Raw genomic sequence first — 25,968 nt, forward strand, 5'->3', positions numbered from 1 at the left:
TGATAATGCTGGCAAGACCGAGGTTCTCAATACCTCAATACCTCCTTTCCTCCTGACCAATGAGGCTGGCAAGCTGTCACAAGCAGGGCCCCCCATTGTAACATCTCCATGAATGATCTGGGCAATGGGACCAAAAACACCCTTACCACGTTTGCTGTGTCACTAAACTGGGTGTTGAGGGGCACACATTGGCAGGGAGAGCCACCTTTCAGAGATATGAGCAGGCTGGAAGACTGGGCCACAGCAACTGTGTAAAGTCCAACCAAGAGAAGTGCAGAGTCCTGAACCTGGGAGAGCAGGAAAGACCGAAAGAGCCAAGAAAACAAAACCAAAGAGCCCAGCCAGGCTAGGACCCATGAGCTGTGGAACAGCCTTGCCAAGAGGAGCCCGGGGCTCCCAGCAGACAACACACAGACACCAGGTCAGCAGTGCACTGCTGCAGCCACTGAGACAAAGTGGATCTTCAGCTGCATCCCTGGGGGCACTGCTGACAGAGAGATGTGATCATCCCACTTCACCAGCACTTGTCAGACTGCACATGGCATCGTGTGTCCAGTTCTAGCCCCCACAGTTCCAAAACAGATGTGGACAGACTGAAGAGGGGTCAAAGGAAATGTCTTGAGTCAGGTCTTTTCACTCTGCAGAAGTGAAGGCTCAAGGGGGATGTCATCATTATCCAGTACTTGAAGGGCAGTTACTAAGAGGACAGAAGCTCTCCCTTCACAAAGAGCCACATGAAGAATACAAAGGGCAATGGATATAAGATGACTGGAATAAAGTCAGGGATAACATTACAAGAAAGTGTTTTGATAGTGAAAAGAATCATTCACTGGAACAAGCTCTCCAGGGACATGCTATAGTCCCCATCACTGGATGTTTTCAACATATGACAGGATACTAGATAATCTTATCTAGGCTCCCTTTCCTATGAAAGGCTAGACCAGATGATCTTGCAGCCCTGGCTGTTCTATGATTCTATGAAAATATACCGTAACTTAACCATGTTTGCTCTTATATACACTTGCCCAAAGCTTCTTCACTGTGGAATTCGTATTTGCTTTCTTTTTACTACCTCTTGTCTATTTCCAGTATGAAGGAAGTCTAAGGATAGTTCAATCCAGATCTCATTTTCTTAGCACTGATCTGATTCTACAACACAAATTGACTGTAATTATGAGACCATTAAAGAGAGTCTACATTTTTTCACCTTTTAGTTGAGAACCAAAGGTTATCAGCATAATTATTACAAACAATGATCAAGCAAAATGACTGCGTCCCCATTTGCACAGAGAACCATGAATTACCAAAGATCTGCCAAGCTACTTGTGATGAACTCTGCAAGGATCAGCGAGACACAAGTGAAGAAACTGTTAGAGAATTCTCAGCAAAGACAACTGTTTTCATTTGTAACATGGCTAACAGAAAAAGTTAGACATCAAAAATTATTTAAGCCCTTAAAACTTTCACATACTTTTCTGAAGCAAAGAGAATACCAGAATTCATACAAACAAATCTTTTTACAGGAAACCAGAGTAACACAATGCACTGTAATCCTGTTGCACAATAACAGTAGTCTTATGACATTAAAACAGCTTCTAAAACACAAGAGAAAACAAAACATGTGGGTGAGTGACACACAACATAGAGGACTGACATGCTTTGATGATGTTTCACTGAAACAAACCTCTACTGGCATCTGTACAGTCTGGAAGAAAGTCCCATTAGAAGGAAGTGAGCTGCAACCACTGTCATCCCACTATTCTTCAAGAGCAGACTATGAAATGTAAGGTTTTGTGAACTTAAAAAGTTATTTTTTTTATTAGGAGCACAAATGAGCTTGCCTTTTCACATTTGGAGAAATAGAAGGTGAAGTAGGTGGGGGATTCCAGGTCAAGGAGATATGGCAGGACTCAGAACTGGCACTATATTTGGCTCCAACTTGTCATATCACGCTCTCTCTATACAAAACAGTGGTGTAAAACAATAAGGGAGTTTAGCTACTTCAGTGCTAGACACAACTTGATCAAAAATATTTGCTGTCACCTTTTCTTGGGACAGTGGGGATAAATTACTAGACGGTGGAGAAGTAGGACATAAGTAAATAACTAAAACCCAAAACTCCCAATAGAACATGTAAAAAGATTCAGGTTAATGAGCCAAAATTTGCTAATTGACACTCAGGTGCTCCATAACTCTCTTCAGCTAAGGTAGAAAGAATGTATGTAACAGTCACATATAGCAGTAAGGAAAAAGAGAAGTAGAGAATAAACAAGTTTGAAAGAAACAGAGTAAATATATGTAACCTTGATTTCTGCTAAGTCTTGTTACTTGATTAATAATACAGATGAATTCTTCAATCTATACAGTCTCTTAGAAGTAAAAAATCTCATTTGCTAAATAAAACCAATATCCAGCAAACAAACTTTCACTTCACCACTGTCTAGTTTTATGGACTATACATATTTTCAAGCATTCCCATAGAATGCATCACATGTAAGAAGTTCACACATGCAGAGTCTTTCCTAAGCAGATAGGCTTCATGCAGAAATATTTTTAAATGTCTCCCCTACCTGCCCCCCAATAAAGAAATAAACTTTATCACTTTACCGATTCCTGTTTATCATTCACACTTTTTTCTTTTAATAATCCAAACAGATTTACAGCCAGCTGCTGCCTCGTAGTTCCAGAAACATCCCCTGACAGGCAGTCTCCAACTGTAGTAGAAGATAAGATCTGTAGCACAGGCATCACCAAAGTAAGGGCTGTGGTTGAGATGTCCTGGGTTTCTGAACATGAAAGGAGCTTGTAGGCTATTTAAGACAAGTTGAGGAAAAGCAAAGATCAAGGAGAAAAAAAAAAGGAATGAACATTGGTACCTTTAGCCATGACAGACATTTCTAGAAAACACTTCAACTGAGCAAGGTAAAGGTCCCCAGATTTACTGTATGTGTATATAACGGGTAATTTTTTTGGTCATTTTTCATTTAGAGACATACACATTTCTGTTGTTTATAGCAAAGTACCTAATGGCAGCAAAAAATACAAAAATGGAATGTAGCACAGACCTTTGTTTTTACTGGAATAAACACACTAATAAAAACAGCTAAGTCAAAAGCATGGTTAAGCATTGCTATGATTGTCACGCCTGCACTCAATACCTGTAATAAGAAACCATCCAGGATGCATGAACATCAGCTAAGAATATCCTGTTGGCTCAAAAATGAAACCCATAAGCTCCAAGACAGCAGGAAGCTTAAAATACAGTAACAACAATGGAAAAAGTCAGTGTAGAAGGAAAATTTATTTTTACTGCCATTACTTTTAAAATCCACAAAAAATTTCTGCTTATAAAGAAATCTCATTTCACCCCCCAATTGAACTCCATGAGAATGCTATGCTTATTTCACAAAAATGAATAAACAAAGACACAGTTTTAAGAGTGTGGATTCCTCTTTGAACAAGAAGGGCTTTACCTAGACTCAAGACAGACTTCTGCTGACTTTCTGGAGTTTGCAGCAGTAAAAGTGCTAGCCCAATTACAAACTGGTCCACTGGAAATACCTATGATGAAAAAAGAAAAAAGTTACAAGTTTCCTTTGTTTCTCAGTGACATTAAACAGAAAAAAATAGGAAACTACTAAAACTTTGCAAGATTATCCTCATGAACCCTAGTGAGTCCACATGCAGTGACAAAGCAATGAAGAATGAAACTTTGTGGAAGTAGTATTTTAACTGAGTAATTAGAACATTTTGTTACTTTGTCCAAACTGTTGTAACTTGCTTTAAATAAATTTCCATACTAAGAGATTAACTGATATATACAGAACCAGTTAAGTTTTTACCTTCTGAAGGTATTCAACCAGGGCAAAAATCAGAAACTTTTGACATCAACACTGATCACCTGCAGGTGCATGTCATGTATAAGTGTGTCTACTGTCTTAAACATGACAATCTTTAAATTTAATAAAATTATTTTAAATTTTTACCATATACTCTTACCTCTTTTAAGAGCTCAAAGTTGTCCTCTATTAGGGAGATCAAAGATGAGCATTCTCCTGTTACATTTAAACACACTTCACAGAAGCATAATAGTTGAAGACTAAGCTGGGATAACTGAACTTTCCAAAATGAAGGATAGCGTAGTAGGCTGAGGAACAGCTCTTGCAGGAAAAACAAGGCTTCTGTAACTTGCAGTAAGTCTTTAAGCTGCAGAGAAGAGGTTAAAACAAAAGAAAGTCAAAACACATGAGAAGAAAGTTTCCCTTCACTATCTATACAGAACTTATAATTGGTTTTACTACTTTTGCCATGTTTCTATTGCATATAGTACTAAATCTTTGAAGAAACATCTTTATAAACTAATGTCAGGAATCCCTTATCCAACTTCCCTGAAAAACCTAACTTATGACTTCTGGCTGATACTTTGAAGTAAAATAAGAAACATGTGAAAGAATTGAAACATTTCCTATTGTTGAGAAAAAATCCCTTTTTACTCAAAAGCAACAGCAATTAATTCAGCTCTTGGAGTTCTCATAACAAGACAAAAGAGTGTGTGGGCATTTCATCAAGCAGGTAAATATTCTTATAACAGAAATATCTGGCTCTACAATATTTCCTTTGTAACATCATCAAGATTTTAACATTTGTCTCAAAATAGAAAGGCGTGGTGTTACTCAATTCTAGAACACCATGCAATCCAACCACCACATAAACTAAAGGCTGAAGTGTGATATCCAAAAGCAGTACCTCCATATTTGAAAGCCAGCTAAAGAGGTTTCAAGAAGCAGGCTGTCTCCAAGTCCCCCTGTGTTGGATGACAGTGCTTCTGTTCTTAAAAATTCTACTTCCAGACAAATGCACCATTCCAATCCAAACTCCGGAGCCAGCATAAAGCATAGCATGCTGATTTTCATTCCCTTTTTGTTCTATAAATAATCTGCTCTAATCAGAAATATCACATCATTGAATTGACTGGCAGAAAAGTCTACAGGTGAAGAGAGCTGTACTATTGACAGCTTGGTTGACACTGTCAGTTAAAATGATAGGGAAACATTCTAGTATTTATATTACACAGAGGACTAAATTAAGCTATGCTAAAATGAAAGGATAAAAACAACCTGAGGTTCAGAGAAAGAAAAGGAAGGAATTGACAGGTTATAAAACAGTCCATCAAACAGTCTTCTTGAAGGAAGTACCTTCCATTGTGAAAGCTGTATCTCAGGCAAGACAAAAATGTATTAATACAAGTTTGAAAATATGCAACTAATTTCTTGTCTAAAAAAAAGAAGTGCCAACACATATGAAAGAAAGAAAGGTTCATAACTCATTTTTAAAGTTTTGTTCGATGCCGTTTTTATGGTTAAATGCTATCGAGTCTGAAGCCTGATCATACATTCAAGACACAATGTTATACTGAAGTTTTTTTGGGTAAAATTGAGACAAAAGCAGAAATCTGTGACTAGAAAAGGTCAGCATGTGCCCATCATCATAAAGAACAGACTTGAACCAGGATAAACATGTATAACAGAAGCTATGTGTTTTCCAAAAGATTGTGAAAAGTAGCTGTGAGTACAAACAAGACTTTTCTAGTAAAATACCACAGCAGAAAGATGCTATTAAATATCCTTATAAGAAGCCTACTTAGCTTTACATTATTCATATTAATGAGCCCTCTCTTCAAAGCAATAAGATAAAGCACCTTGTGTTAGGCCGAATACATCTGAAGCTGTTGTCCTAATATCAAAAGAAGAAGCAAAAGATTGGTATGAAAAAGCTCAACTGATATCACAAATTTCCTCATGATAAAGCTTGAGGAAAAGTAGATTTTTTAAGTTTAACCAGCATCACAGGCCTGTAACAAAGGGGATCGTAAGATTAAATCTCTAGCTCCTATCACGTATCACTATGTAACTTAAAAAAAACCTTCAAAACCTTCAGCATATTCCAGAAGGACTAAATTTGGTGTTGAGATCCACTAATCACTCTGTTACAAAGAGTGAGAAGGGAATACCTAGAAGCACTTAGCTCACGCTTCACACAGAGTTTGCTGAATTTTAATATTATCCATTTTAAGTTAAAATTGTATGGTTTTGACAAACATTTTGCCATTTAACAAAATTTTCTCATGACTGTCTAAGTTTACTGAGCCAACTAGATGGAAGCAATTACCGTAAACGTGTTTCAATTTCCATCTTAATAGGTATGAGATTTCAACAAATAAATTTTTACTTTCTAGCAGAAAGAGACAATTTGTTAGATTAATATATTATCAATAAATCAGATCAACAGAAAATGGAAAAGAATGCTATATTTGCACACTTGAATGACAATAATAATAATAATAATAATAATAATAATAATAATAATAATAATAATAATAATGCTGTTTTGATAATGTCTATTCGTAAAATGCAGCAGCAAGCAACAACCGTACCTGCAAGTGTGGAATCAAATCACACAGAAGTTGAAGAATCTCACATTCCAGCATGGAGGGTGCTTCTTTGCTCTTTGGGCCATGAGGCTGCAGTAAGATCTTAAGTAAACCCATTCGCAGTTCAGCATATTCCCGTAACTGGGATGGTTCACAATACAGGTATCGTAGAAATGAAGCCATTATGCCAACACATAAACCCTCTGCCCTGCAGTTCAAGAAGTAAGTTTGATATGAATGCTTTCTACTGAAAAGCATAACAACAAGGAAACCCAAGTAATGGGACATTACCTGCAAAAATTCAGAAGACACAATTAATAGAAAGGTGTTGAGAAGGACTTTACTAAATCTCACAAAAAACTTGGACTTAACCACAACTAAGTACTGTTATGAGACCCAATATAGTAACCATACTTCAAAGTGTAATTTTTTAAAGACTCAATATGGACCTGCAGGTTATAACACTCCTAATTTTATTCCTTTTTTCCTCATCAATTCAAGAAGTGACTCTCCTTGCTGAATGTCACAATAGACTAATGTGACATTCTGAAAAAGTATTTGGACAAGACTACTCAGAAATACCTTTTCAAAACACATAAAACATAATTTTAGGAAAAAGGAGCCATCCTTATCAGTTTTTGCAGAATGGTCTTAATACAATTATATGAAACAGGAACTGTTTTAACCAACACAGCTTCCCAGTAAAATATTATCACAGAACAAATCTTTTGACTTGACCATGTTAGGAATACGTGCTGTCCTTGACATATTAGAACAATCAAATAAAGCTGATGGTCATTACAGTACAAATATAGAATCATAGAATTTTTTAGGTTCAAGTCCAATCACCACTGCCATGCCCACTGCTAAACCATGTCCTCAAGTGCAGCATCAACAGGTCTTTTTTAATACTTCCAGGGATGGTGACTCCACCACATCCCTGAGCAGATTGTTACAATGTTTGACAAACCCATGATGAAATTTTTCCTACTAGCCAATCTAAACCTCCCTTGATGCAACTTGAGCCTATTTACTCTCATCCTGTCATTTGTTACTTGGGAAAACAGGATGACTCCCACCTGGCTACAACTTCCTTTCAGGTAGAGAGTGATAAAGTCATTCCTCAGTCTCCTTTCCTTTGGGCTAAGTACCCCCAGTTCCCTCAGCTGTTCCTTATCAGACTTGTACTCCAGACCCTTCACCAGCTCCACTGTCCCACTCTGGACTTACTCCAGCACTTCCATGTCATTCTTGTCATGAGGGGCCCAGAACCGGACAAAGAATTTGAAGTGGAGCCTCACCAGTATCAAATACATGGGCACTGCACCTGCTGGCCTCACAATTTCTGATCCAAGCCAGGATGTCATTGGTGTTCTTGGCCACATGGGCACATCCTGGCTCATGTTCAGCAGCTGGCACTCTCAGGTCTTTTTCCTTTGTGCAGCTTTCCAGCCACTCATCCATCAACCTCTAGTGTTCCATGGAATTGTGACCACAGTGCAGGGCCCAGCATTTGGGGTTGAACTTTGTTGAACCTCATACCACAGGTCTCAGCCCACAGATCCAGACTGTCCAAATCCCCCCACACAGCCTTGCTATTGTCCAGCACATCAAGAGAAAACCAAAACCCAGTTTCAAACAAGAGTCGGTCTTGATGCAAAGCCGTAGAAAGAATTCAGTAATAGGTCTAGATCAACATAGCTTGTTTATATCACACTTAGGGACACTGTTTAGTGGTGGACTTGATAGCATTAGCTTAACAGCTGGCCTCCAGGTTCTGAAGGGCATTTCCAAACCTGAATTATTCTATGATTCCATATTCATAGCCTAGCACTTTACCCACAGAAACCCTGAACAAAGAGCACCAAGAGGAGCATCCCATGTTTTCATTTTCACTAAGAAAAACTCCTATTTTAATTCAAAAGAAGCCACCAGCAAAAAATCCACAGCTGACTACCATTTATAAACCTGAGGGGACTCATTATATGAGTCCCAGCTTCAGCAGCTGAGTTAAAGAATTAACAACATTTCAAAAATACTCTGATCAGTTAAATTGAGCAAAACATACTTTTCCTTAAAGTCTTACTGTTGATCATGTAGTCTAAGCCCAGCAGAAATTTAAGAGATTAATTAACTTGGTTTTTTACCAAGAGGACGTAACAAAGAAGCAAATTTCTCTGTACTATTACTCTGTTATTAGTCTTTCAGAAGACAGGAGAAAAAGGATATTTATATCTGAAAAGCATACATATAGTAAAATCACTGAAAACAGCTCTCCTTGAGAATGTCACAGATTTGTTACCTTATATATATACTTATATATATTTTTTATATATATATATATTCAGTATATATATAATATACTGAAGCTTTATTGGACAAATTCCTTAGGGGTAAGCATGAAGAAAATGCTGAGAGTGTTGGCTGTTGGGTATTTGGTCATTTTAATGATGCTTTATAGTAAGGTTGTTCCACTGATTTTTTTCTTTCTTAATCAGAAAGCATACACTGTTTTCCAAGACCTCATCCTTTCTGTGAGATTTAATCATCTCCACTTTTCCTTCATCATCACATCATTTTGTACAGATGGTTACAGCTGTATTGTATTCACTTTTCGTGACTAAGCAGTCAAAATTTTGACAAAGCTGATAAGCCAAATTGTTTATTTTTTAAAAAAATGCAAACGTGCTATCAATTTTGCACCAGTTATTCTATACCCATACAAAATTTATCTACATAGCTGATAAAAAGCTATTAAATTTATTTTTATTGATTATACTAGTATTTAATTAATTAATAATTATTAATTTTATTAATATTTTAAAACATGAAATGGTATAATTAGATTTTTCAAGTAGCTTTCACAAAAGACAGAATTCTTACAGCTTGTTTGCCTTCAAAAAACCAGTTACAGTGATGCAATTCAGCTGTCTACATTTGCTAGGCTTTTAAAAATTTTTCATTCATTTACCTCTCTGGACACTGATGGAAAAATACTGTTATCTGCTGTAGTAGGACTGGCCAGCAATCCGGTCTGTTTTCTAGGACAGTAATTAATGGATGAGGAGTGCTCCTGAAAGACAAAGAAATCACATTTATATCTATAACACAGGAAGTATACAAAACAACTATTTCCAAAAAAAGCATGGCTGTAGAAATACCCAATTAAACCTCCTCCTTTTACCAACTCCTTTTATCAGCTTTGCTAAGACTGCTACACTGTCCAAAGAGGATATTTTCTCAAAACTTTCGCAACAAGATTAAAATTCCCTCCAGGTGGAGGAAAACCTGGGAAGGAGGGAAGCCTGAAGTACATAATTTGTTCTGTCAGAAACAAAACCAAAGTCATTTAATTAGAGCAACTTACTGGATGCCCCATCCCTAGAGGTCAAGAACAGGCTGGATGAGTTTTTGAACAACATGGTCTAGTGGAAGGTGTTGCTGTATGGGGACTGGGGCACTGCAACTGGGTGATCTTTAGGGACTCTTCTAGCTCATACCATTCCATGCTGTAAGTGGAAAGGCAAACAGAGAAAGGCAGCATAAATTTGCTTCAAACCACCACCTGCAATTTGGTTAACCATCTTTCTAGCTCACAGGTTCAACAAATCTGTGCTATGCACCAGAGAGACCTTCAGAGAGTTTTACCTACACAGCAACAGATGATTTGGGAGCCACCCCTTGAAGTGGTCTATCTCAAGAGACACCGCCTCAGTTTCAGACACCACATGAGTGACAGTCAGATACACCTTTTAGGAAGGACTTACAATGGTATTTCACCTATTATGATTGTTCTAACAACTTCTGAAGAGAAAAAAGTCACAGTCACAATTTCCAGCAGTCTTTTTATTAGAGAAGACAACATTCACTGAGACACACTCATATCCAACAATACTGCAATACAAGATGGGCTTCATCTTAAGCAGCACCAAACTCAGCTCCAAGTGAAGTGAATGAGATCTGAAAGAACACCATAAAAGAACAAAAATCTAATTTTTCCCATTACATGGCAAATTTGAAATGCATAATGTGATGGTACATTAAGGCTTCCCTTAGCTAAGCTAAAAAAACTCCTGCTATGATCAGGAATGTTTAGAGTTATTCTATGCCTAGCAAGACACTATGAAAAAAACATCATCTAGCAGACACATCATTAAACTTAGAGGAGTTCCTCATTATGTTTTTTTTACATTCTCAATGTTAACACTTTTTGAGTCCTGGACAACTGACTGGTTGTGAAGATAATCTAAGAATTACATAGCCATCAGCTGAGTGAAAGGCCCACCAAACCATGAAAGCTGGTTGCAGAGTATTTTCATCCCTAATGACTCTTGTTTTCTTTGCTGTGTGGTTACAACACAGCTAAAAATAAAGGGTTTTTCTCTCACACTGGTTCCCCCCTCTGCTCATTATATCATTTTGCTTCTGAAGATGTGTGCTTCTTTTCAGGGAAATAAATAACCTGAAGACAAAAGTTCTTTCAGAAAGTTGGCTGACACTATACTTGAAACACGTTCAGAAAACAGATGCCATCTACTAAGAATACAAGTGATGCATATTATGGGTCTGGCCCTCATCTTTGGGGCTAGAAGCCTCACATTTCTCACATTTACTCCTCAAAAATTTATCAACTTACATAACTGTTCTTCATATATCCACCTTCCTAGATTTTGTAAATATTTTACTAAAGTTAGTCTTTTACAATCTGTGCACAAAGCCTAGAAAAGCTAAGGTTATTGCTTGCAGCTTTCAAAAGATGATAGTACGCAAGAGGCAAAAAAGTTGCTGTCTAGCACCTGAATCCAGAAACATCATAGACAAGATCCTTATCAAGCAGTAAGCTAGAAATACTGTCCACATGCAATGCCACAACCTTGAAAGTACACAGTGCTTGCAAAGACATATAGGTTTATAGCAGCTTCTAATTTCAATAACTTTGTCACATTTCAAAAATTAACTACCTTTCCTAATCTAGAGAGTACGTCTCCAGTCATCATTTAAATGCTGCAATGACACCAAAGCCAGGGGAACCCTCCCAAAGCCAGCACCTCACACATCAAGTTTCAAATTAAAATGACTTAGTATCTAGGAAAAAAAAAAAAAGCAAACCTCTTATTACAGATCTGTGTTCTGAAACTGGTAAAACTGCACTGAACTGGATGATGAAAGAAGTCAGCTAAGTTCCACAATGAACAGCAATTAATAATGAAACACTCAAGTGCAAACCAATAATGTTCCATTTGATAATGCTATTAGCAGTAAGAAAAATGAAGTGTGTAGATGCAATTTACTGTCAAGACTATCTTAAGAATTGCTAGAACAGCACTGTAAAACACACATCTTTAATGGATGCTAGCTTTGGAACAGGCTGCAGGGAGCTGCAGAAACTGCAGGCCCATGGCCTCTCAGTCCTGCCTGAGAAGCTAGCCTGGGAAATTCAAAGGAGGATTTCAAAACAATCCTCAGAGACAGAAAACAACTGCCAGGTGCTGTTTGTCTGTCCTCTTGCTTTCTCTTGCAGGAGAGGGTCAGGGGGGGTGGTGTGCCCCTGACCAATGATGGTAATGTAGCACTTTGCTAACCAGTAAGAGTTTCCTTTCTGTACTTTCCACGTATCTGTCTATAAGACAGGCCTGAAGCAATAAACTAGAGAATTCTCTTGTTGAAACTCCCTTGAGAGTTCATGTCGTTCTTTAAAGCTGTTCCCAATTGGAACGACAATCTTTAAATGACATTACAGCAGCACAACCCTAAATTACTCAGGATAAAGCAAAACACACAAGCAATCATAGTGGTTACCCACTTTTAATATGGAAATATCCAGGCAAACAAAGATGAATCTTTGTGAGGGGTAACAATAAAACATGTATTATTTTTAACTTTTAGGTCATCTGAACTTTGTTATTACATGTCTGAACAGAAGTGACCTCCAATATGATTTAAAGGACAAATTCAGTGTCAGACTTCTTTTCCTGTATGAGGAAACAATGTCTGCAGTCAACATACCTTTCTGTGCATGCAGATGTGACCCTGGTTCTTTCACAAAGCTGATCCTTTCAGGAACAGCACTATACTCCATCAAATATCCATTTTTAAAGCATTTTGCTACCTGCTCTGAATCTTGGAATTCAGAAAAGTAGCAGCTCACTATAACTTTAAAACAGTAAAATCATGCATGATTAATCATTAAAAATATAATAAAATACCAGTTCATTTAAAAAAGGCTAGTAGCTTTCAGAAAAAAAATCATATCCAATTTTTTGTACATGTGTATCATAAACCACCTGCATTAAGAATGCTAACAGGAGCCCTTCCTGGGTCAAAGGCAGTTTACTAAAGAAAAGCAAAGGCCAGAAAGAAAGCAAGGAAAATAAAAAAATATTCTTTACTTTCCATCAGCAGACAATGTGTAGCCGGTGTTTGTGCAATAGTGCTTCAATATGCATAGCAGTTGCTTTGGAAGACAAACAACCTACTAATGAATCCACTCCTGGCTCACACCTCTTAGCTTTTATTCCTGAGCACAGTGTCATGGGTATGAAATAACCCTTCTGTTAGACTGGGTAAGCTATTCTGGCTATGTCCCCTCCCAAAGTCTTGACCACCCCTCCCTTACTGGCCTTTTGAGGGATGGTAATGAACTGGAGGGACAGCACTGCTCAGCAGTGGCCAAAACACTGGTGTGTTATCAACACTGTTGTGGCTGCAGATGGCTGCTCTGGAGAAAGCTAACTCTGTCCCAGAAGAACATTATATAATAAAATGTACAAGTCTGCAAGACATTAATTTTCTTCCATTTCTTTTCAGGAACTGGTCATGATATTACGTTATCCCGAGAAGCCGTATTATAAAACTAATTATATTGCCCAGAATTAACATTGGCCTAAATCACATTTATTTATTACCCTGTAATACTGGTGACAATAGCAAACCACTTGAGAATGCACTGTTGCATTTTGATTCTTCATTGATGATTTCCATATGGAATACTTTTGCACAGCTGACAGCATAATATATGAACACTGTAATGGGAGATTACTGTTGGTGAGCTACTGTATACATTCTTCTATTCCTTACAAAAAATCAAGTTTTAATGGCATTTCATAGAGGACAACTATAAAAATTGTTACATAACAACAAATGGATAGATTTTTCTGTACACTAAAATCCAGAAGTCAGGTTTCAAAATCTCAGGGCTCTATGTCAAGCATCACATTTCTTCATTAAAGTTAACTGTAACCAAAAGGGAAAACAAAAACCATATTGGCTAAATATAAGTCTGCTTCTTATTTTCAGTTCTCTATTACTTTACTTTATACTACTCTGAATTACCAAATTTCATCTTCATAGTATGTTACCAGTAATTTCTCTTTTAGTGAGTGTGAGAAAAATGTAGTAACTTTTCTTGGCCCTATTGGGCAGAGACTGTTTCTTCATTCCAGCCACATCCCACCACCTTCTTTTTCATACAAAGCCAGAATTAAGTTCCTTTAACTTAATTTCTTCTTTTAAGCTTTTAATAAAGTTTCTGAAAGAATTCTGTGTCTTCATTACCTGCCTTTTCATTTAAAACTGCTCTATACAAGTAAGGATTTTGTAAAGAGAACTGATATAGCCACAAAAACAAATGCATGCAGGATTTCAGGAAAGCAAACAAATCCAGCACTCCACAGCCTGTTCTGCTTTTCTTCACTATTTCATTTTGCTCAATTAAAGACATGATTACTGTCTCTCAAATAATACATTTTATATCCTTAAGCCATTATGGCTACAGCCTCCTACAATGATACCTCTTAACTGCATAAAAAGTAACTTGAAAAACACCCATGGCATCTACCAAGCTTTTCTGCTCTCCAGAAAAGATTCAATAGAAGCTTTTAATGTCAATACTGACTTATGGTTTCTCAAAAGATTGATGAAATCACTAGGATGTCCTCTTCAAAAGTCTGCTGTTGCATGACAAGAAGCTTTAGATAAGTAGCTCTACATGCATCTTTAAGTATTTTATTTTTACATGTCAATCACCTTAACAGTAAAGACATTCAGCAACTTGACTTTCATAATAAGAATAAAGCAGGAGACTGAAGTGAGGAGGACGCGATTCATAACCTTAAAATAAAATACTTATTAAAAGAAATACTAGAAATCCTCCAGTATTTGAACAAGTTCTAGTTGTTCAACTTGTTCAAGAAGTGCTTGTTTTCTCCCCCTGTTTTGCCTCCCATTGCCCCACTCCCACTGCCATTGTCCCTTTTGAGCTTATGGTGGCAATCTTATCCTTGTATTAAAAAACTCATTGAAACTTTCAACAAAAAAAAAAAGGTAACATCGAAGAATCAGATCATCATTTAGGTTGAAAGGGACCTACTCAGATCATCCAGTCTAACCCACATGCTCAAGCAGTCATCTAGTAAAGGCTACCCAGCACAACATGCTGTCAGGTTCTGTTATCTCCAAGGACAGAGATTCCACAACCTCTGTAGGCAACCTGTGTGCCAGCACTTGATTACCTGCACAGTGTAAACAAAGCAAAGCACACAAAAAGAGTAAGATCAAAATCCATGCAGTAACTTAATTTCCTTTTTTTTCCTCCTGGAAATCAGACAGAAAATTATTATTGTTTCTAAATAAAGGAATGCAAAACTAACCTGATTGCATACAGACTCCAAACAGACTCATCTCCGTCTTTTCCCAGTTGAATAGCTTGAATTTGTATTAACTTGCAAATAGTTTTTACTAAACCATGCACATTCCTGTTGACAAAAAGAACTGAGTTACTGTCAAGTATGCAGCCATGTTAATTGATTCACTCATAAGAGAAAGAAGAAAATTAACACCTGAGAGCTGGAGATCTACTTAAGGACCTCTTAACGTATGCCCACACAGTTCTGGGCAAGCTGTACATTTATGTGTCTTTGTTTTCCTTTTCACATAGTGAGTGAAACAGCAAAGAGAATATTAATGCATCAATTAAAACTTCTGGCTTCTGACATATATTACAAGAATGAGAATACAAGGCAAATGGCACTTTTAACTCTCAAACCTTTACCACACTTGTCACCACTTGCAGACAGGCTGTTTTCCATAAGGTGGTATGGCTTGCCAAGGAACATCTAGAGTCCCACAGTGGATCTCTTCAACATTAAAATCTTACTTTTATAGTTCAGATACAGGCAAAGTACTAAAACCGCTCTTCTGTGCTGGAAAGTATTGACCCAGATCAAAAGTGATAGAATATGCCTGTATTTCTCTCTCTCTTAAAAAAAATGGAACACTTATAAATGTGCCTGTAATCTTTAAAATGACTGGCTGTTGTGACACCTCAAAATACTGAAATCTGACAATACAAAAAGACTGTGGTTTGACAGAACTCTGCTACAAAGCAACTACCAGGAAGATGTGCTGCAGTCTTCTAAATCCTAATATACTCAACCTAAAACACAGAGGAGGAAAGAGATTTCTGGATGGGTGTAGGGGTGGGAGTGAGAGAACAACCTTTAAGATTTTTCACTGCTAGAAAAAGCCAGTGAAATGGGAATTTGCAAGTGTATTTCCCAGCTTCAATTGGGTAACTGCAGCAAGGAAGAAAAAAACAAACCATAATACACTTGGTAAGAAAACCATCTTTCCTGTTCTGAAACTTCTTTATTCCTGGTCCTAATTACCAAGCAGAAAGTGGGGAGTGAAGAGATGCTGCAGGCTTTGCAGGCACCTCCTGAACACAAGCAACACAAAGGCATGTCATATTGCAAGGATTTCCATCCCATTTCCCACAGGCATGGATGGTCAGTAATAAAAACATTCTGAAAACATGCATACACACAGAAATGCCTCTGACGGTTTCTTTAAGATTACAATAATTGATTGTTTCACAGGTTTTTCAGCAGATTGATTATTTATTCTTTTCATTACTGAACACAGGCAGTGTTTTCCCATCCTCATCTAAAGAGAATACTGAAAACCAATCTTAAAAACATGTGAAGATACACATGTGAAAATACACATATATGTATCTATATATGTAAACATATTTCCTATATATGCATAAACACACAAACATGCACATAAATATGATGTTCCATGAAGTTTAAACACTTAGGGCATCAAAGGAAACACTGAGTCTTAAGAGCCAGTTATGGTACAATAATATATACAGTGAGAAGGTATTGTGAACTGCACAATTTAACTCAGATAAACATGAAATCTTCATCTCTGCCAAAACAAAATGCCTTTTCTAGTGTGCATAATTTGATAGACCTGGCAAAATATAATCCAGCAGGTACACTTAGTCCCTTCAAAATTCATCGTACCAGAAGAGAAGCAAGACTACAACGTGAGTAGTTTCTGCCAATAAAATATACACCTAACTCCATTCAGCCTTGAAAGCACTCAGTGGTCGCAGATGCCTTTCTGCTAGCTGTTACTAGCTACTAATTTTTGTTGTAGCAAAATCTGTGTACTGAGTACTGCAAAGCCACACAGATGAAAATTTGGCAGGGAACAGGATGAAGTACTGCAGACTACAATTCCAAAGCGACGTGAAAAAAGGTACTAGCACTGAAAAAAGACAATCTGAAATTGTCAGTTTATTGAGTTCCTGAGGCTACAGACATTTAAACCACAGACTTCTGTGGTTAGTCAACATAAATGCTGCTTTGCAATCCATAGTGTATGTGGTTTGAATTGTACCAGCTTGGGGGAGGAAGAGGTAGCAGTGGGAAAGAAGCCACAAATACACGAAGGGTTACTACATAATATGCCAGCACTTAGTATAGCAATCAGTCATGTGCTGGTTTCACACATGAAAAACAATTTTAAAAATTTCAAATGGTGTAGAAATGGGGTAGACTGTAGTCCCTTCAATATGTAACTCTGAATTTGTTTTAAAGGTTAACTTAATTCCAAATATCCCATTTTACACTTTTTCTGAAGTACAAAGCTGTATTAGTATTTCATAACCTTATAAACTGTTGATACTGTAACAAAGCCTTGGCTGAACAGGAAATTCAATTTTCTTAGTCTGCAAGCCACAGCTGATGCTTTTCCCTGGTCCTAGAATTATGACTCAGACATGATTACGGGATAAAAGGGTTTTTATCTCTGTATTTAATAAGGATCCTTAGGTGCAACAATTTGTCAAGGTGCAGTATGTCAAAATGCACACACATGGTATATCACATAGACAATTTTACAGACCTTGCAAATCAGTGTATTTGATGAAGTTTCCCCAATGAGGAGATTAAATGAATGGCATGACATCTCCTTATTCTAAAGTATCCCCCACCACAGATGGGCTTGAGCCTAGTTTACAAAATATGCTCTAGAAAGTGCCTTGGTTTTTCAAGAAAATGTCAGGCTTTCCAGCCCCCAACTGCAAGGCCTTTAGCATGTTTGGTTTTCTGGTCTAGCAGAATACCAGGACTTAAGGTAAAATACTATGTTAAAGAATTACAACTGTGTATGCTAAGAATACTGAGAATACATAAAGGGTATATAAAAAGAAAAAACCATGATGACATCACGGCTGGTAAAACTTTTACACCACCTTATGGCACAGAACTCAGGTTCTCACAGTCTTAGCACAGATACTTTTACTTATTCATTACACCTGTGTAGACTCCTCTCTTAAGGCCAAAATGCCCCAAATTTTGTCATTTGGAGGACAGTGGTTTGCAGAGATTACCTATATTATAAAAATGTATTTATAAAACCTCTTCTAGGTAACTGTAATCATTTATAACAAAGCCAGCACAGAATTCGCATCAGTACAAGATCCTAGCTATAAACAAACAAGTCCTGAGGTTAGAAAAAATGTTTAAGCATTTCACTCATTTACTCAAACCTAAGATCACCTTTGGCTCAGACTGAATATGAGAAACCTTAGTGTAAAACTGATTATGTGAAGGTCAAAAGGGATGAAGAATATGTCTTGAATAGCATGGTTCCTGCAACCTCTGTGCTGAGTCCACCAGAAGAATGTATCACATACATAGCTCGAAGCAGCTGGTTTGGCTGAAAACAACTCTACCAGTCTCTAGCAAGAGAATTACACAGCTTGGTGCAGCAATCCACCTAGCAATCAAAAGGGAACTTAATAAGGTAGGTAAATCTGAACAGAAATATCTCCCCAATCATTATTTGACTTCCTATTTCTAAATGTTTTGCAAAGTGACTCTTACCTTCACAAATGCATTTTCTCAGTATGTTAGACTGTCACTCTAGGTCAAAAGACCACTACAAGATGTAAGCACTCTGTTTCCAGAACTGTGTTGGAGGAAGTAGCTTTGAAGCAAAGTGACTTCTTCCCCAGCAGTCATGGAAACAGACTGCAGCATTCCTAATCCCTCAACACATTCTTATGGAGACTTTATTTGACCAACTAGTTGTTTGACAGACTGCTTCTGTGCTGTCTGTGCTGGTTTTGGCTGGGATATGGTTAATTCTCTTCACAATGACTGGTATGGGCCTATGTTTTATATTTGTGCTGCATACAGAGCTAGTAATACAGAGATATTTTTGTTACTGCTGAGTAGGGCTCAAACACGGCCAATGCCTTTTCTGCCTTTTTTGCTGGGGAGGAAGTTGGGGGTGCTTGGCAGGTTGGGAGAAGACAGAATCAAGATGGGTGACCCCAACTGACCAAAGAGACATTCCAGACCATGTGACATCATGCTCAATATATAAAATTGAGAGAAAATTGTGTTCAGATTGACGGCATTTGTTTTCCCAAGTCACCATTACTTGTGAAGGGGCCCTGCTCTCCTGGAGGTGGCTGAATACCTGCCTGCCCATGGGAAGCAATGAATTAATTTCTTGTTTTTATTTGCTTGTGCACACAGCTTTCACTCTCCCTCTTAAACTTTCCTTACTTCAACCCACGAGTTTTTCACCTTTTACCCTCTCCCTAATCCTACTGGTGGGGGAGTGAGTGAGCAGCTGTGTGAGGCTTGGCTGCTGCCTGGGGTTAAACCACAACATACTCCCCTATAATGGAAGTCGCTGACATTTTCTTTCTCCTTTCCATGACAGGGAAACAAAACTAAGCAGTTCATTGACTTCTGAGGTTCCACAGCTCCAAGCTCAGAGCACTAGCCTGAACTACTAACAATTTCAGTTTACATCCATAGAATACTCTCAGTGTTCTTATGTCAGACCCACACTGTCACTTAGCAAAGATGAAAGCACCATCCTTCAGCAGAGTGGCAGGGCAGTAGCAGTCCTTAATGCCATGGTGTATGTGACGATAGTGACACAGAACTTCTCTTCTTCTGCATTTTTAAGGGAAAAGCAATGACTGATAACCAGCTGACAAAAATGAGCCAATCAAACACTACCTTGCTGAGGGAATTAGGTTGAGAGCTCCATGAAGAACGTAGTCAAGCTCAGCATGTTTCTCCACCACAAGTGCCACCAAACCCTCACAGCAGGCTGTTCGCAAGGCAACATTCTCACTGCAGCACTTCTCCCAAAGCAGGTTCAGAGCAGGAGTCTGAAGGCAAAAGCATGGGGACACAAGTAATGAGAAGGCTCACACTGATTTATCTTTGTTCATCTCAAACACATTTTTAAATAAAAATCAGCTCAACCACATGTCCTGAAGCCTTAGAGAGTGTAAGAGGTAGCTGGAGTACAGATTCTATTTCTCAGAAAAGTCTTTTCAGCTCCCACTTTCTAGTCCTCTGCTGTCTAGGCACATGGTAGGGCATAACACTTACTGTCTCTGACAAAAAAGTAATACAGATGAATTTTTCAGCTGTGCCTATGCAGACAGAATCATGGAATGGTTTCCGTTGGAAGTGGCCCTAAAGACCATCCAGTTCCAACTCTGGAACATGGGCAGGGATGCTGAGCACTGTCAGGTTGCCCAGATCCTCATTCAACCTGACCTTGAAGACATCCAGGGACAGGACACCCACAGGCAGGTTATCATCAGCTTCCTGATTTAAAAAGTAAGGATGCAATTTGAGACAAGTCAGAAACTGCCATGACAAGCTGTGTCTACACCAAGGTGTAGCACAGACAGCAAAAAACAGGCATACAAACAGCTATACAAGGGTAAGTCATCTTCACTAAACACATGAAGCTCTATTTGCTAGTCAGCATGAAAGTTTGGCAGCAACCATCAAAACTGCTGCTGGTTTCCATGGTAAATTAGTACTTGCAGATTAGTTTGAAGAGTTCGTCACTTCCAACTGGAGAACAAGGAAGGTTTTAACACATCCAACACTGCAAAATGCTCTTGAATATAAAGAGAGTCTGCAATGTCTAACCAGCACAATCTTCTGCTTCTCAGAATTTTAGAAGGTGTTGCTGTATTTCTGTCTAATATCTTCATATAAGCAGCATTAAGGGGAAAACATCAGCTTGTAGCTCAAAACAACATAATTTGGGAACATGATTATGATCAGGAATGTGAAAGAGCTTCTGTTAGATAAACTACACACCTCCGATATTCCTCACATCAAAACTTAGCACTTTCCAGCCCTAGGTTTGTCAGGGTGAAGTCCCCAGACTGTGGAATAAAAATCCGTGGTTCAATCTCTTTTCATTTCTGGACATGTCAGCTTTTGGGGAGAGAAGCCAGAGGAGTAAATCCTAACTAACCAGAGGAACAAATCCTAACACCTTTCCCATTTGTTGTGACACTTGCAACTGACAATATCTCATATACGTCTGTGTTAGCGAGACATGCACTTAAGTGATCTTGACTCATTCAAAACACAAAGTATGCCTTTACATCCTACTCTCTCCTAAAGAAATACAAGCTCTAGTTAGCTGATATGAAATATAATACCAATGCAGGTATGTGAAATGCCACACTTCTTGAAATTTTTATAGCAATGCAAACAAATTTCCAACTCAAGAGACAATGTCTCAGACCATGTACTTTACTTTCAATAAAATAACTAAATTCAACTCTCTTAAACTGAACATAGCTAGATACAGGTATTCTGCAGGATTAAGGCTTCTGACATAAAGTCTTGTAATGGAAGTAAAACTGTTTTTCTGATGCCAGAGTTTAACTGTTTCTGTATGCCCAAATACATATTGATAACTGCCTTATTTAACTTATAAATTTGTATTAAAATTACACAGTGGAGAAGGGGAAAACCTAGAAAAAGCACACAGAATAACCACATAAGGATGAGAGAGGAGATGAAAGTGAAAAAATGCCACAGACCTGGTCAGAAGCCTGTCTGATCTTATTTGAAGAAACTTTTTCTTTCAGTATTGCAGCAATCAGATGGCCCACTGCCTAAAGAGAAACAAAAAAAAATCCAAAACACACACAAATGCATTAAAAGAAATAAAATGAAAATAAGTAAGAAGAAATAAAAAACACATGCATGATTTTTAAATTCTCTATTAAGAAGAACCATTAACATCAATGCTGTTGCATATGATGATTTTATTATGATTGAAATACAAACCTTATGCATATTGAAGCTGAAATGTGCTTTAGGGTCATAATGTTGATACACTCATTTTTACTGTTAGGCTGAGGCACAAAAGAAACAAACTTCCACAGGGCTCCACATAAGTCCAAAGGCCTCTTTGTACAGGTACATAGGTATTTAGGAATTTTAATTCAGACATTTTAATGCAACAGCTTCAGTAAACCTTATACCTCCACTGCTGCACAGACCTCCATATCCTTAAAAGCACTAGTAATTACTAAATTCTGTACTATATAAGGAAGCAGGAGCAAGAGAGGAAGCAAAACACAGCACATCTAAGCAACTTGCCCAAATTTTTGCACCAAGTTTTGCTTCAAGCACTTTGCATATCTCCTTATCACAGCTCCCTGCCAAAAATATTTAATTTACTTTAAAGAGGGCATTTGACATTAACATTATTTCTCATTAAGCTATTACGTGGCAGAAATAATTACCAAGTTTTAAACAGTCAAAGCCTTCAACACAAAAAGCTTCAGTTCTCCGAAACAGCCCAGGTTTATTCTTCTGAGATGAAGACTAAGCTCCTCATTCTATTTTAGCAGAAGTCTGATTTCCTCAAACTGTCTTTCAAAATCTAAACGTGAACTAAAATACATTCAAAGGCATCAGGTTGTTTGAACCTAGGCTTTTGTCTTTTGACTCATCTCTAATGACTTAGTCTGTCTTATTTCATTATCATTGATACCAACACACAAAAAACCCATTCTGTGAAAGACAGAAAAATGTTTCAGACTATTAATGAGCCCAGAACAGCTGCTGCACCTACTCTTCTCTGCTACTGACAGATCATTACTTTTGTTAAAAGTAAAATAAGCCAGAAAGGAATAAAAATTAAAAATCACATTTCCTTTTTTTAGTGTATAAAAAGACATGAAGAGTTTATTTTCAATGTTTTGAGGTTTCTTCTCCTTCTCCTTTCAAGATTTATTTCCACTACATTTATGTGCTAGTTCTTAACCTGTCATAACAAACTGAAATAAGAGCTTACATTCCTTAGAAAGACAGCATTCCTAGACTCCAAGGACTATGCTTTACACAGGTAAGGATATACTCTAACACATTTGACTTAAAAAGACAGGTTATTTGGAAGTATTACTCCTGAGGAAACTGAAGGAGAAACTGGGACCAAGTTAGACATTTATCTCTGCAACTAACCCATCACAAGAGCAACAGTGTACTCCCCAGGCAGATCAGATCTCTTTCAGTGCACTTACCAAGGGAAGCCTACACTATCTTTTCTTTTCCCTGTTTATAAGGGCTTTTAGAAATATCTTAGGTTGCAATGCAAGATGTAACCAAAACTGTGAATTCTATAATCATCTGTTAAAACCAGCTGGGGCAGTGTTCTTTATCTCTTCCACAACCCATCCTCCCTCCAGGGGGCTATCTCCTGTTAATGGGCCAGTGAGTCTCACTGTGTGGCTGATAAAATTACATCATCCCATTGGGAGATGCTCCACCCAGGGGGAGGAGCCAAGCATTCCTACCTGGATATAATCTGAGACTAGAACACCACATTCCTTTTTCCACTGGATTCCCAGAAGATCAAACTGTTCTACACCACCACTGGATCTTCAGAGGAAAACTCAATGACCCATCGTTGCTTCCAAAGAACCACATTTGTCACTCCAGGAGGGCTGCAGCCACCATTTAATTGGAATGCTACCAACACCTTGACCAACAGGGTATCAGGTTGTATTCTGACTCTGACAGTGTTTTTCGTACTACTGTATTTTATTTTAATTTTCCTATTTAACTGTAGTTTTTTTTATTTATACATGCTAATAAGGAACTGTTATTCCTACTTCCATATCTTGCCTGAGAGCCCTTTAATTTCAAAACTGTAATAATTCAGAGGGAGGGGGTTTACATTTTCTATTTCAAGAGAGGCTCCTGCCTTCCTTAGCAGACATCTGTCTTTTCAAACCAAAACAAGATGTTCACACCGACATCCTTAAGACACTTCAGCTACACAGGAAAAGGGGCTTATCAACAGAAACTTGGCTTTTGCAGTGACCTAGCTATACAGAAAAGCCAAAATAGAGAGTAACCCCCTGCATTTCTGGAACTTGATTAAGCAGTATAACTTTATGACCTACAAATCTGTGCTCAAGTTCCTCACTTTTCTGATCATGTGTAGACTACACACTCTGCAGAGCAGGTATCGTGGTTAGAAGAAAGAGAAGACATCTCTCGTTAAGTTGAATCCGGACCTGATTATAGTGGGAAGATCACAGAAGGCTTTCCATGGATCACAGAATACAAGTAAAACAGCCAAAGCACAGGACAAAATCAACCAAAGCACATTAGTAGACTTTAATGATGTGCAGCTGTAATAATGAGCCAAGACATTTAAGCAACACAACCATGTACCATGGGGACATTCTGCACTAAAGAAAAATTAACTTCAAAGATGCTGAGTCCTGCTTATCAAGTCTAGTAATGATATAAACTCATCTGCAGTACAAGACACTTTGCTAGACATTAGATGAACTCCAGCTTTCAGGGACATGGCTTTCTCTCCCGAACACCAAGTTGATGGCAAGTGGGCTTATGCATCTTTATTTCAAACCAAGGTGAACTGACTGAAATGAAGAGGCAAGAGAGGCACCAGGTTGCACAGACCGTATTCTGATCAACTCATTTCACCAAACAAATGGGTGCACATTTAATCCTAAATTCAAAACAGGATAAGGAAGAAAACAGGCAAATGCAATGAAATAACAGCCAAAGAGATATATTTTAATGCTGAAATGAAAAATGGCCAAAGCAAAGAAGGCGTATGTTTTCAGCAGAGACTATTATTGCTATCACTCTTTCCTGTCCACTGACCATACTATGATAAAAACTTTTTGTACATCATTTCAGGTGAAAATGACAAGGAGCCATTGCATGGATCAGAAAATAAAGGGGGCTGAGCTGAGCTGTATCCCCTGATGACAGACAAGACTGAAGTAGTTCATCAGTTGTCATCACCAAGGAAGAAACAGAGCAGTTCTATGAAATATTGCAAAGTATTTCAACCCCACACATGGTATCTGGTAATTTCTGGCTTCTCTTGACATCACAAGGTCACTAAAAACCACTTGGCCACACTCCAACCTTCCAGTCATGCAAAGTTTCTGATTTTCCTGAAGAGACTTTATAGTGATGAGCAATTATGTCCTATGTTTCCATTACAGAGAGAGGGCAATTAGGATTTGATTGTGATTTAAGAATACTCTGTTTCTCTGGTTTTCTGACTTTGAAAAAAAAAACAGGTCGATAAGCAGCAGCTGTTGGAACAAATATTTCCACAGACAACTTCATCTGTTTTAATGATTTTAAAAAATTACCTGTGACTGAACAACGGCATTGGGAAATTCAAATCGCTTCTTGATGTCATCCAACATTTTGGCTCCGTCATATGACACTAAATTTCACTCTGCAAGAGACATTAAAAAAATATAGCCAGGATAAGGAAGGACAGCATGCTATTTTCTACACCCTCCCTCACCCCCCAGATTTATGTTGTATTTAACAACAGATGCAAGCGTTAAAGCATTTTCTTCCCCCTCTGAAGTCTTATCATATCACCTTGTCTTTTGGGCTTGAACCCAAGAAATGGTGAATACTCACTGGTCCTGCACAAAGAATGGGTTATAGACATTTCTTAAAGCTGCAACAAATATACTATTCCATATGGCACGGCATATGTGTACTCTGGACAGCATGTATTCTTGAGAGCATTTTAAGTATATTTCATTGACTTGAAAATGAGACAGCTTAAAAGGAGTGTTCACAGTCTCAGAAATATGATTTAAAATGCAAAATTATCCACAAACTTTCCATCATTTCATGCAAAACCAGAAGCAAAACAAACAAAAGACCAACTTGTGAGACTGTAAGTTGTAACTGTAGTTAGGGGCTGGAATACTTGAAGTGAAAACCTTCTCTGTAAGTTAGAATATGCAGGTACTCACAAGTACACATCAACATTGTATGCAACACTGGTGTGCAACAAACACTGGTGTACAACACTGCATGCATACTGGCGTGCAACAAACTGACTTCTAATTTCTCTTTAATGAGAAATTAGAA

General features: G+C 37.9%; 1 protein-coding gene across 4 annotated transcripts in view; it reads right to left on the minus strand.

Moving 5' to 3' along the window:
- FOCAD (focadhesin) overlaps positions 1 to 25,968 on the minus strand; it is a 93,361-nt gene that overhangs the window by 62,631 nt on the left and 4,762 nt on the right. The window contains exons 2-10 of one of the 4 annotated variants that reach the window (XM_023943533.2): positions 25,224 to 25,312; positions 21,612 to 21,686; positions 19,765 to 19,919; positions 15,079 to 15,183; positions 9,402 to 9,503; positions 6,434 to 6,638; positions 4,000 to 4,206; positions 3,474 to 3,561; positions 2,608 to 2,810 (exon numbers count right to left, since the gene is read on the minus strand). In XM_023943533.2, coding sequence (XP_023799301.2) covers positions 2,608 to 2,810; positions 3,474 to 3,561; positions 4,000 to 4,206; positions 6,434 to 6,638; positions 9,402 to 9,503; positions 15,079 to 15,183; positions 19,765 to 19,919; positions 21,612 to 21,686; positions 25,224 to 25,280 — 1,197 coding nt within the window. In that variant the 5' untranslated portion in view covers positions 25,281 to 25,312. Of the gene's footprint in view, positions 1 to 2,607; positions 2,811 to 3,473; positions 3,562 to 3,999; positions 4,207 to 6,433; positions 6,639 to 9,401; positions 9,504 to 9,797; positions 9,940 to 14,798; positions 14,941 to 15,078; positions 15,184 to 19,764; positions 19,920 to 21,611; positions 21,687 to 25,223; positions 25,934 to 25,968 lie in introns of those variants that run through there. The other 3 variants (XM_086868029.1, XM_086868030.1, XM_023943534.2) reach the window with 3 other exon arrangements.

The sequence above is a fragment of the Cyanistes caeruleus genome, chromosome Z, assembly GCF_971803275.1.
Source record: "Cyanistes caeruleus chromosome Z, bCyaCae1.hap1.1, whole genome shotgun sequence".
NCBI classification, from domain to species: domain Eukaryota; kingdom Metazoa; phylum Chordata; class Aves; order Passeriformes; family Paridae; genus Cyanistes; species Cyanistes caeruleus.